This window comes from Nothobranchius furzeri, chromosome 3 (assembly GCF_043380555.1).
Source record: "Nothobranchius furzeri strain GRZ-AD chromosome 3, NfurGRZ-RIMD1, whole genome shotgun sequence".
In the NCBI taxonomy this organism is placed as follows: Eukaryota; Metazoa; Chordata; class Actinopteri; order Cyprinodontiformes; family Nothobranchiidae; genus Nothobranchius; species Nothobranchius furzeri.
The window spans coordinates 62880412-62893873 of NC_091743.1; the positions used below are offsets into that span (position 1 = coordinate 62880412).

The 13462-nt window shown below is 39.0% G+C and overlaps 1 protein-coding gene across 14 annotated transcripts in view; it reads left to right on the forward strand.

Annotated features, from left to right (window-relative positions):
* Nucleotides 1-13462, forward strand: part of atp2b2 (ATPase plasma membrane Ca2+ transporting 2) — a 77538-nt gene that overhangs the window by 37683 nt on the left and 26393 nt on the right. For 6 of the 14 annotated variants that reach the window (XM_054735998.2, XM_070549376.1, XM_054735991.2 and 3 more), the window contains 5 exons: nt 4454-4546; nt 6964-7005; nt 10043-10207; nt 12573-12787; nt 12964-13206. In XM_054735998.2, the coding sequence (XP_054591973.2) occupies nt 4454-4546; nt 6964-7005; nt 10043-10207; nt 12573-12787; nt 12964-13206 (758 nt within the window). The remainder of the gene's footprint in view (nt 1-4453; nt 4547-6963; nt 7006-10042; nt 10208-12572; nt 12788-12963; nt 13207-13462) is intronic. The other 8 variants (XM_015959090.3, XM_054736001.2, XM_015959094.3 and 5 more) reach the window with 3 other exon arrangements.

Genomic DNA, 13462 nt, shown 5'->3' on the forward strand with positions numbered 1-13462 from the left:
GAGCAGGGGTGGGCATACTAGTTGCCGCCCATCTTGGTGCCTGTACTTTGGGGTTTACCCCAGTGAATGAGAGGGTAGCCTCCCTCCGCCTACATGTGGGGGGGATGGGTTCTGACTGTGGTCTGTGTGTACGCACCAAACTACAGTTCAGACTACCCACCCTTTTTGGAGACCTTGGAGGGGGTGCTGGAGAGCGCTCCTCCCGGTGACTCCCTCGTTCTGCTACCAACGCTATCTATTGTGGAGACGGCGTGCTGCTGACCTCTACCCAGGACGTTGTGGATCGGTGGGCAGAATACTTCGAAGATCTCCTCAATCCCACCGACACATCTTCCAGTGAGGAAGCAGATTCTGGGGACTTTGGGTTAGCCTCCCAAATCTCTGGTGCTGAGGTCACTGAGGTGGTTAAAAAGCTCCAGGGGTGGATGAGATCCGCCCGGAGTTCCTTAAGGCTCTGGATGTTGTGGGGCCGTGTTGGCTGACCCGTGTCTGCAATATTGCGTGGACATCGGGGGCAGTCCCACTGTACTGGCAGACCGGGGTGGTGGTCCCCTTATTTAAAAAGGGGGACCGCAGGGTGTGTTCCAACTACAGTGGGATCACACTTCCGAGTCTTCCTGGTAAGGTCTATTCAGGGATTCTGGAGAGGAGTGTCCATCGGATTGTTGAACCTCAGATTCAGGAAGAGCAATGTGGTTTTCATCCTGGCCGTGGAACACTGGACCAGCTCAGTACCCTTAGGGGGATCCTGGAGGGTGCGTGGGAATTTGCCCAACCAGTCTACATGCGTTTAGTGGATTTGGAGAAGGTGTTTGACCGCGTCCCTCGGGGGGCCCTGTGGGGGATACTCCGGGAGTATGGGGTACCAGGCCCTCTGATACAGACCGTTAGGTCTCTGTATGACCGGTGTCAGAGCTTGGTCCACATTGCTGGCAGTAAGTCGGGCTCGTTCCCAGTGAGAGTTGGACTCCGCCAAGGCTGCCCTTTGTCACCGATTCTGTTCATAACCTTTATGGACAGGATTTCTAGGTGCAGCCAAGGTGTGGAGGGCATCCGTTTTGGTGGCCTGAGGATCAGGTCTCTGCTTTTTGCAGATGATGTGGTCCTGTTGGCTTCATCAGAACGTGATCTTCAGCTTTCGCTGGAGCGGTTCGCAGCCGAGTGTGAAGCAGCTGGGATGAGAATCAGCTCCTCTAAATCTGAGACCATGGTCTTGATTCGGAAAAGGGTAGAATGCCTTCTCCGGGCCAAGGATGAGGTCCTGCCCCATGTGGAGGAGTTTAAGTATCTCGGGGTCTTCTTCACGAGTGAGGGAAAACTGGAGCATGAGATCGATAAGTGGATTGGTGCTGCATCTGCAGTGATGCGGGCGTTCTACCGGTCTGTCGTGGTGAAGAGAGAGCTGACTCAGAAGGCAAAGCTCTCGATTTACAGGTCGATCTACGTTCCTACCCTCACCTATAGTCATGAGCTTTGGGTAGTGACCGAAAGAACGAGATCGCGGATACAAGCGGCCGAAATGAGTTTTCTCCAAAGAGTGGCTGGGCTCTCCCTTAGAGATAGGGTGAGAAGCTTGGTCATTCGGGAGGGGCTCGGAGTAGACCCGCTGCTCCTCCACATCGAGAGGAGCCAGTTGAGGTGGCTCGGGCATCTGGTCAGGATGCCTCCTGGATGCCTCCCTGGTGAGGTTTTCCGGGCACATCCAACTGGGAGGAGACTTAAAGGTAGACCCAGGACACGGTGGAGGGACTATGTCTCTCACCTGGCCAGGGAACGCCTTGGGATTCCCCCGGAGGAGCTGGCCCAAGTGGCTGGGGAGAGGGTAGTCTGGGCCTCTCGTCTTAGGATACTGCCCCCACGACTCGACTCCGGATAAGCGGATGAAAATGGATGGATGGATGGATGGGTATTGATAGATGACATACTTCTGAGTGCATAACCCCTTCTGACTAAAACAAAGCTTTGCTCTCATCCACTAACTCACTCATATTCTGCAGCAGTCCTGCTGCAACAGCCTCTCTGTCTCATCTCATTTCTCTGTTATGAAAAAATTACATGAGAGTGACACCCCTGCAGGGGCACATCACATGTACCAGCAGTGCGGCGTAACTTAGGCAACAAAAGCTTTTGTCTGATGGTGAATTCATAGTTTTATTACCCTGTAGTCTGCATATTTGAATACTGCTACAGGTTTGTTGTTTGAATGAGCAAACACCACTACAGCTTGCATGATAACAGTATGCCTTGAAGCTTATTTTACCTCACTGCTCTCCCTTGGACAATTCATTAGAAGCCAAATAAAACCACACGATCATTTTCTGATCTGAAATCCAATAAATTCCATATAGTATTTTAAATTTTGGATTACTTGAAATTTAAGCTTAGCAAAAAAAATGTTTTTACTGATCTGATCAGTTTCAACAACTAAAGGAAATTATGTGATCATCCAGTTTCTTTTTATGAAAGGGGATAGTTAACTTCACATTCTCTTTTTGTTGTAATTTACTAAAAAGTAAGAGTTTTCAATGGAAACAAACTAAATGTTATGTTGAATTAGAAGTGTGAGGAAACTGCTACTGTTCACTGTACACAAATGAAGAATCTTATACCAAAAGTGCTGAAATTCTGCTTTAAATATAAAAAGCCTCCAGACTTTAAACATTTGAAGAGTAAAAGATTTTTATTTTTACCACAAACCAAAGTTCATGTTAGCGTTCTCAATTTCAAAGATAACCTATTTTGGAAACTTCACCGAATTATAAAGTTTATTGGCCTCTTCAATTAACTGGTTACCAGTTTGTGTGTTCTTGGCACAGAATTGGATTCTTCTAATATTTTGTTTCTTTTACTTTGCAGATCAAATGTTTTTGTTGTGGTTATTTGTTAGTTATGAAGCAATTAAATTTATGATTTTGTGATGTTAATAGACATTACATGAATAACATGGTTCAAGTAAATTTAACTAAAGTCTTCAAAGCATCATCTATCAGGAATAAAATTGAATTACTTCTGTTATCTCGTGTGAGATTTTGTAAAGAATAGTTAAGGGTTGTCTACAAATCTTCTGACAGTAGGATTATTTTTAGGGATGTTTCAATCACGTTTTTTTGCTCCCAATTCGATTCCGCGTCATTTGATTTTATGTATCTGCTGATAGAGAGTCCCGATCCGAGACTTTTCAGAAAAGCATTAAAATAGGAAGAAAACACGTCTAAATAGTTCTATAAGTTTTTGCTTTCACTTGTTTGGAAAGTACACTGATTACAAAATGTGTTTATATAGTGAATATATTTCAAAGTAGCAGCGTTGCTCTTATTTAAAATAGTTTACTCCCTGCAGCTGCGATCAAAGCCTGTTCCCGTGACAGAGCAGGCAGGCGAAGCCTTGGGTGGCAAGCTAACTTTTCCCTATATAACACCTGCAACTGCCTCACAGCTCAGGTGCTGCAGGAAGCTAACCCCACATTTTGCAATCTCTTGGCAATTTCTATTTATTTATTAGTGTATCTTTCTCTGTTGGCTGGCTTTGCATTTTTGCCTGAGTTTGCTGGGAACTAGGACTGTTAGTGGCAAACTGGGAATTAATGGAGACCGGTGATTAGCTTTATTGATGCTCAAAGGGAAAAGCCCAAAAGGAAGGCAGTCCGTTTTGAAGGCAGCATGTCATGGAGCTGCCATTTCCAGCATGTTAAATGCCCATTATGCACACATTACAAGTGGCTGTAGCTCTGCCTACTCTGTCCAGTTTAAAATACCACTAAGCTGCAGACATTTTAGCTCTCCTGAGGAGACATGTTAGCTCTGCGTTAGCCTGCTTGCTAACAGCTGCATTTTGGTGTCTGAATCCCTGCCTGCCGTAAATTGTGTGACGTTACTGTTTTGTTTTCGTACAAAATAAATAAATAAATAGATGTAGAAGAACTTGTTGAAATTAAAACTAAGCCATTTTTGTTCCATTAAAAACTCATTATCTCAGGGTGAATTTAAAATGTCATGTTTGTTGTTTGAAAAGGTTAAGTCCGATATTTTCCTCCCAATCCCGATCCCTTCCAATCACGTGATCAGATCGGAGCATCCCAAACAATTTAAGCTACTTTTTCAATTAACTGGGATTCTCTTTCTGTAGTATGTTTAGATTTTGAGTTTAATGCTTGTTTTCTGTTACACGCTAATGTTTTTTATCATCAGTAAAATATAAATATAATTGATTTAGCATTTTCAAATATCTAGGATTACACTGTAGTTCTTACAGATAAATACATTTGCATTGTATCCTGAATCTCTGCAATGTGCTATAACCATGTTATTTCTGTTCACTGTCTTGTGTGTGCACATCACTGGGCATGTTTTGTGTGTGTGTGTGTGTGTGTGTGTGTGTGTGTGTGTGTGTGTGTGTGTGTGCGCGCGTGCATGTGTGTGTTCATTCCGGATTGACCCTCATTGTTACTGGCTAGACTGCTCCCATCCCCCTATCCACCCCATTGCAACTATTGCCACGGATGGGGCTGCAGGCATTAATGCCCCTGGCAGTGCCAGCCTAATTAATGGTAGGTTGACAAAATGTCTGATCTTTCTGTTGTGACCTTTGACTCTTCCTACCTTTCTCCATCCTCCAGCTGCCTCCCACTATGGGTGCTCACCTTTTGCTGCGTTCTGCCCTCAGTTGTTTTGGACCTTTTTGTATTTATGCTATCAGTGCATGCCTGATCTAGAAGTAGATAATAGTTGTGTTTCTTGTTCTTGTCTTTATACTGTCATGTATTTTTTTCTATGTAAGTATTGTCACTGGAAACTTTTTAAAGTTCTTTAAAAGTGACACACCTAAACATCTGCCATTATGTTTAGAGACATGTTTTATTTTTCCAAATGTAGTTATTTGCAATAAATCTAAATTGCCATTTTAATTTTTACTTAAATAATTTACATGTTTGAATGCAGATTAGAACTCAGCTAAAGTGTAATGGTGGAATTCTTTTGTAGGCTATCTTCTTTTTTGTCTTCTGGGATAACTGTTCAAATCCTCAATTTTTTGTGTCAGCTGGAAGGAATGCAGAAGATGAACGTTTTCATAGTTGTGCTGATTTCTCTCCTTATTTATGTCCTTGGAGAGCATCTTCTAAAGTGTATACTCAGGATGGGAAGGGCCTAATTTACACTGAAACAGTGACCTTGTGCTGTCCTGGGTTGGTACAGAGCAAATTTGTCATATTTTCACTCCATAGATCTGGCTAAAATCTCTCGTTGCAAAAAGAATTGGGACAAAAGTTGGTGACCGTGAGGGTGTTTTGCAGATCTTCGGCCGCCCTGTTTGACCGGCCATGTAACCGCTAATTGAGCATTCTCACAACCAAATTCAGCTTCAAACACTTATCAAGCAGTGTTAGAAAACCTACAACTCCAGTCTTCAATCGACCAATGAACCAACACTCACAGAGTGACCTAAAAAACAAGTGATAAGTGTACAGTGCAAGAGTAGTTTTAGCAACATAGCAACAGTGGAAGCTACATGCAAGAACATGTGGACCACTCCTTTTTGGAGTTTGGTTCAGAGTCTAATAAAAGAAGTGTTAACGTTGGTGCCTTTTTCTCTTTTCATCGTTGTCAGCTTTTAGTGACATTTATGGGCCATTCCCATCTGTACCGGGTCGGCCCGGGCCGGGTAGCGTAGGTTGTTTACATATCTGGGTGGCCTGGTATTTTTCCGGGCCAACCAAGGCTCATTCTCAGCCCTCTTCTTGAGGGGGTCTGCTTCAGGCCAACCAGGGCCAACACACCCACTGCTGACAGCAAATTCACACCTTCCATTAGAGCAAGCCTCTGATTAGTGGGTAGAATCAGCCCACATGGGCTTAAGACAAGGATGTGTGGAATCAACCGGGCCAGGCTGGGGCCGACTGGGGCTACCCGGCCCGGGCCGACCCGGTACAGATGGGAATGGCCCATTAGTGTGCTTTTGATGTTAGCGTATCCTGCTGGAGCGATGCGTCGTGCAGGTTGACTTACTGAAATCTTTGTCCGTGTAGTGTGTCACCTCTCTAGATGCCTCATATTGTGACATGAAGCAGTCCTTTGCGACGGCCAAAAACACACAGTGTGAACCAGGGTTAATGTGTGAGTGATGTTAAAATGACCCTGCTCAGGTTTGCTTGTTCCCACCAGGATATATTGCTTTGTGCCATTAGGCACAACAGATTTAACTGAAGTTCAGATGACAGAAATACACACAAATTAGCCTAAAAGTATATTTACTGAGATTCTTAGCTTTTCTAGATGTTTTAATTAGACTGTTGGTAAGTTCACAATTTCCCCCACTTATTACTTTAGTGGTTTTTCTTTTCATCACTTCCTGTTCAGTTCACATCTTCAGTCTGCTTACTTCTTAAAGTGTTCAAGCATGTGTTTTGTGAAATTCCTTCTTTCTGCATGCTCTATCTTGTTCATGTTCTCGGGGTGTGTTTGTGGATTACACTTCCTCACTCTCAATGTAATGCTGTAATTGCCGTTTGTGTTTTACCTCCTCTTGTAATTTAGTAATTTGCCTCATTTGGTTGATGATGTGTTTAGAATTTGTAAATCTTTAAAGATGGAAGAAATGCGCATATAATGTTTCAACATTGAGTCTTTAAATTACGCTTGATTTGCTTTAGCAAAAGTATAAAAACAAATCAAATTAAACTAAACATATTTAAGTGATTTTCATTTAACACAGGTAAATCGGCATATGTATGTGGGATAACTCATTTGTGTATTGAGCTCTGTGAGTGGCTCACAGTAGAAATCATCACTTATGCATCACAGACTTTTTGCATGTGATTGTCACAAAGGTGTTATTAAAAGTCATTATCCCGTGTCCCTGTTTGTAAATTTTGGGTTTCACTGTTTGTGCCATCTCTGTGAGGATGACTTGTTGACTTGTCTGCCTTGTGTATTCTTGTTGTTATTGTCCTGTACGTCCTCATCATAGGTAAAATGCAGGATGGCAATTTGGAGAACAACCAGATAAAAGGTAACCAAATCATCTGTTTCACTCTCTCCCGAGTCCCTCTATCATCCTTCCTTTTGAATCTATTTTACGGTGTTTGGTATCAGTTTTTAGATCAAAGCCATGAAGAAAAAATAATCCAACATTGTTTTTTTGATTTCAGCCCACATTTTTCCCAATAATGACAATTTTCCCAATAATGATAATACAATTTATCAAAGGGCTGCAGTTTTAGCAGTCTTTCAGTGACTAAAGTCAGTTTTATTCTTTATATAAAGCATTAAACTAAATAATTTTTCTATTTTTTTTACTCTTGCTTGATAGGTTAGAATCTCCATCTTTTCATTTTCTGTCCTGATGCAATGTTCGTGGTTTGATGTCTTGCTCATTTTGTCGGCAGCTCATTGTGTTCTTTTTGATAGAACAGCAGCCTGTCTGTCAGCTGTTCTGTGTCCCCCACTCTTACATTTTCTATTCTCCAGAAGCATCCAGAACTTTTGAGTCATTTGTCTTAAAATGTTTACCCTTTTCAGGTTTACCCATCATGAAAATGTTTTCCCTCATGATCCTAAAATTCCCAGTGGTGTGGTATTAGGGAAAAAGTTTAGATTTATTTTATTTTTAGGTGCATTTAGGCTGCAATATATTGAAAACATACTTTAATACTTAAAAATGTTCATTTATCTCTTTTTTTGTTTTACAAAGAACGTGTATACATACTGTTAGATTATATAAAAATCTGATTTATTTGCCAAAAGATTGACCAATTAATAAGCTAATATCAATAAAACAATTATATAATTATTGAAAACATTTGATTAGGTATATTTAATACATTAGAAGAGTAATAAAACATTATTGGCACTTATCTTCTGCAGTACTTAGGTCTTCCACAGGGAAGTTGATGTCTTATCAATGGGGCAGAAGCTTGACGAATGTAATAATCATGAGATTGAGGTCTAAGAAATTTAATACATTTGACATTAATTGAATAAAAGAGGAACATAAAGGAAAATTATTTGATGGGAGTTTTCATTGTTTTTGGTTACATATCTAATTGCTATTTCTAAAACATAAGCTTGTGCATTTCAGCCTTTAAAACAGTAACAACAATAATCGGCATCATCATACAAATGTATTAAATCAAACTAATAACTGTAATAGAAAAACCAATAAAGTCAACGATAATATAAAAAGAAAAGGAACAGGGACACACTATGCAATATTTCCCTTTTACATTCTTTTTTGCAGCCATTTGGGTCTTTACTGCCTCTATAAGCACTTCAATTATAAAAATAAAGCATCTAATCATTTCCTGTTAGAGTTTCAGGAATGATGTGCCTAAAACAAGCTTTTTCAAAAAGTCCTCCTTTATGAAAAGAGCTGCTGCTGGAGCGGCAGTGGCTCAATTTTGAGCCCCTCCCAGATATAAGAGCTTCTCAGCTTGTAGCAGCTTGAGTGGGGGAAAGTGTGGGTGTGGCCAGCTCCAACTTGCATTTTTTAAAGTGACAAGCCCAGAAATGGCTCGTTCTGGAAGGAGAGAGATGAGTGCAAAGAACTTAATTAAAATGTTTTATAGGCCATAGAACTATTCTAAATTAAGAAGTCATAATGTGTCTCCTTTAAGAAATAAACAGTGGTGTAACTTAACAGTGATTTTCCAGTATTGTAATTTTGCCCTGCCCATTTATTTCTGTTGTACTCAGTCACAAGCCTTTTGTCATTTATCAAATAGTATAACTCCCTGATAACTTACAACATATTAGAACTGGTATTAATTAACATATATTTCCTCAAATCACCCAATGTTATTGAGGTACATTTTACTAGCTGTAACAAAGCTATCTAATACATCTGTGAGTCAAGTTGCTACCAATTTGTATAAATTAAGTAAAGAACAAAAAAATAAAACCAAAAAGTCTGATGAAAATATATCTGAGACATGGCTGCACTAGAAGCACGTCATTTTGATCATTTTAATCAAGCATCAACATTTTTAGTGTGTGATGCAAACCGTCTTTATTCAGAGAATAAATAATGTTCTCCATTTTTTATTTATTAAGCATTGCTCATCAGCTTAGTAACAGCTGGATGAAGAAGAAACTTTCTGTCTTGTGTCACAAGGGTGGCAAAACAGAATGCTCAACAGTAGAGTAAGATGAATGTTCAACATTAAAAGGATTTTCATGACGGTCGAACGCTTGCCTCATTGTGATAGAAAACCTGGACTGAGATGGTTCTTGATAATGGGTTCCATTAACACTGGATTTTGTGCATGTTTATCAAAGGGGAATGAAGTTTTGGAGATGGAGTGAGGTAATAGAGGTCTATTTTTACTACCTGAACTTTTTTTCTTTTGTACAAAACATCTAGAAAAACATTTTACAGAGCAAAGATTCATTACTCAATCTGAGGAAAGAAATGATGAATTCAGTCCGGAGCGCATGTGCACTGTTTAGAAAATTTTCAACTCTGATATGTAAAAAGCAAAGGGGTAACTTTGGTTTTATAGTAAATTCGCAGAGATGGTTGCACTTGTATTATCTTTTACATTTATTTTTGAAACTCAGCAAAGCAAATTAGTAGTAATATTTGTTTGGAGTTGGAAAATCACTGTAGATATAAAATAAATTAGCTTCTGGTATATCTAAAAAAAGGTTTTTATTGTTTTTATTTACTTATACTTCTTATTTGTGTTGTGAATTTCTTTTTCAGTTTACCCCTGTTTTACCTTTTTATTTCTTTTCAGGTAGATTTATATTTTTTGTGCGGAACATATATTCTATTTTGTGTTTATAAGATGTGTTATGAACGAGTTGTAATTATTTTTGTCAAATGCTCAGCAACCCTCTAAATATTTTACGTTGACTCCACTTGTTAGTGCTCATTATTTTTATGTTTATATCTTAAAGATTTTAAAGTAAAAATGTATTTTAAATAAATAAACAAATACCAAAGAGCAAGTCTCAGCTTGCCCTTTTTTGTGTCGGCGGACCTATCTTTATTAAATAACAATGACTTTGTCTTTTTCTTGTTATTTTTTCCCTTCTGGTGTTTACAGTTAAGAAACAGGATGGAGCAGCTGCCATGGAAATGCAGCCCTTAAAGAGTGCTGAAGGCGGAGAGGCCGACGAAAAAGAGAAGAAGAAAGTGTCAGCTCCAAAGAAAGAGAAGTCTGTGCTGCAAGGGAAGCTGACCAAACTGGCTGTCCAGATTGGCAAAGCAGGTACAGCAAATTGCACACAGATGTATCTATCACTCACCCAGGCAGAAAATCAGTGACAACAAGCCACTGAACCATCATCCTGTCCATCAAATAAATATGTTGCGCTGAGAAGGCCTACTTTGTAGTTGCTTGAAGGAATAAAAGCCATCAAGGAGAAAGCTCAGGTGTTTGAATTATACAACTTTAGAAGCCTATTCACTGGATTTTTCTAAAGGACCTGCCCTTGAGAAAATGATGACTCACTTTTCTGGCTCCAGCTATGTTTCTGTAATGTTTGAATTCTGACCGTTATGTGTCTCAATTGTTTCTAAGATTATTTAACACCATTTAGAGTGGACATGGGTTGATGTCAAGAGCATGTCAATGAATTCCAACGTTTGTAGTAAAAGATGCAGTGGAATTACTGATGAACAAATTCTTATTTGAAATGTGAAGTTTTTAGAGAATCCCCCAAAGATGTCCTTGGTTTTTGAGCATACTGTTGTATCAAAGTGTTGGCCTGAGTGACAGAATGGGTACATACACTGCAATCCCGAATAAGTTCACTGAACTCAAAATTTATGAGGAAACTGATTACCTAATAATTTTTAAGTTAACTTATCAAAAACTATGTTTACCATAACCTAAAAAATATGACCTGAATAAAATCAAATCATTTAACTACCTCCAACCTATAACTTAGCACTTAAGCAACTTAAAAAGTTTTATTTCACTAAACTTGCATATTTTATTTTATTTGAACTTTATTACATTTTTACTAACTTAAATAATACATCTTATATGAACTCTAAATGGACCTATTAAACCCTAACCCAAATAAGCTGAATTTACTTAAAAGTGACAATGTGACAGGCTGGTGAAGGCAGTAACTAACACCAGATCATGAATCACACACCCCTAGATGCTAACAGCCAATGAAAGTGGGACACTCAAAGTCAAGTCAAGAGTACCTGGGGTGAACAACCACAATATTAATAACAATGGGACGGCACAGCCATACAGCATTACTTTGACCAACCTCCTCACTTATGGGGCAAACATGATACAAAAAGTAACACCACATCTGCAACACTGAATGAAATAATAACTGAGAACAACAATCCTCCACAATGAACATGCATAAACACCCCAAAATAGAGCAAAATAACTGAAAATTTGACTACCCACAATGCACCACGCCCAGCAGTTGTTTATTGTTCCTGCAATCCATCAAAATTGCTAGTTTGTGGTTGTTTTTCCTGGAAATACACAATTAAAAAAAAAGATACAAGTCTTTTTATCAGACACATTTTAGGGTTGACGTAAAGACGAATGGAATAACATAGAAACATAAAATAATAAATCAATCATTTTTTGTCAATATTACTCATTAAAGTTAAGTTGTCCTTCATTGATTAATTAAAGTTCTGCTTACTTAAAAAAAAGAAATAGTTCATATTAATTAAAACATTTGAGTTCAATTACTTAAAACAAGGAAAAGGTTGAACAAGCTCAACACATTTGAGTTCTATAAACCATTTTTTTATTATGAGTTTTATCTACTCAATGTATTTGATTATTTTGAACCTTTGGGTTTACAGTGTAGTGTCAACAATGAGATACCATGAATGGATTAGCATACAAACTACACTGTGAGATCATTGTTACTTAATGCACTTCAGAGACTGTAGATAGATTATATGATCTCATAGCATTATTTTAGTAAAACTATTGCATAAAATAAACCGTCTGGACTTATTTTTCTTTAAAGATTCATTCTAAATCGTAATGTTTAAAAATGTGACTTGTAGAAGAATTCTGTAAAAATCTATAAATATATATTGATACATAGTGATTTAAGCATTTGTATACTTCCAACATAACATACATGGATTGGATCCATATAATCTATAAGGATTAACTCAGGTTCTGTACTATTATTGGTTCTGATCTGAACTGTCTTGATTTAACTGATTTTAAATCACTTATTAAATGAGCTTTTAGATTTAACAATTAGTGTTCTGTTTAATCAGCTTTCCAACACAACTACTTTCCCTTCTTCTGCATTTAGCATGATTTTGTTTTATATTTTTTAGAAAATTTTGGTAAATCAAGCCAATAAAGTGACCATATATGGTTCCTTTTCTGCCTGTGGTTAAAATAAATCTTCAAAAGTCATAAAAAGGACCCCCAAACAAGTTTTGTTTTCCTGATAAACACAATGAAACAAATGCTGCAGTAAAATCAGTTTGGATTTCAATGAAACTTACCAGATATGAACACTTGTCTAATAAAAGTGTGAGTTAAAACAAACCAAACTACCTTAAAAAGAAGAGCCTACTTTAGTGGTTTTCTTCCATCATGACACCCTCTTTACCTCCTACAGGTTTGATCATGTCAGCTATTACAGTCATCATCTTGGTCCTGTATTTCTGCATTGACAACTTTGTGATGAACAAGCGTCCCTGGAAGCAAGAGTGTACTCCTATCTACGTCCAGTACTTTGTGAAATTCTTTATCATCGGTGTGACGGTGTTGGTGGTGGCCGTACCAGAGGGCCTTCCGCTGGCTGTGACTATCTCACTGGCGTACTCTGTAAAAGTAAGCACACACATATGCATGCATGCACGAACTAACACGCAGGACAAATTTGGCTGCCTGATTTACTGAAGACACTGTCTTTCTGTCGGAAATCTTCAGATTTTTTCTTGTAATTAGATTTCTATTTCTGCAGTCTCACTACAGTTGTTTTAAAAGCACACATTTCCTGTCAACAGAAAATGATGAAGGACAACAACCTTGTGCGTCACCTAGATGCCTGTGAAACAATGGGCAATGCCACAGCCATCTGCTCTGACAAGACGGGTACCCTAACCACCAACCGCATGACTGCTGTGCAGTGCTACGTTGGCGATGTGCACTACAAGAAGATTCCAGATCCTGGAGTGTTACCACCCAAATCACTGGACTTACTTTACTATGCCATCTCCCTTAACAGCGCCTACACCTCAAAGATACTGGTAAGTTCCTTTGTCAGACTTCCTGCTTCTTTACACTTAACTGCAATATTAAGACAACTTGCAAGATAACTCAATATCTTGTTTGGATAGGACTTCAGCATATTGCAAAGGCTACATAGATATTAACTTCCTCTGGCTCAGCTGTTAGACCATATGATGGGAACATTTGTGACACAGGGAGGCAGGTCGACGGGGCTCAGTTCCTGTTGAATAGTGTAGTCACTGTCCTTGGCTGCTGCTTTAGATTCATCAGGCA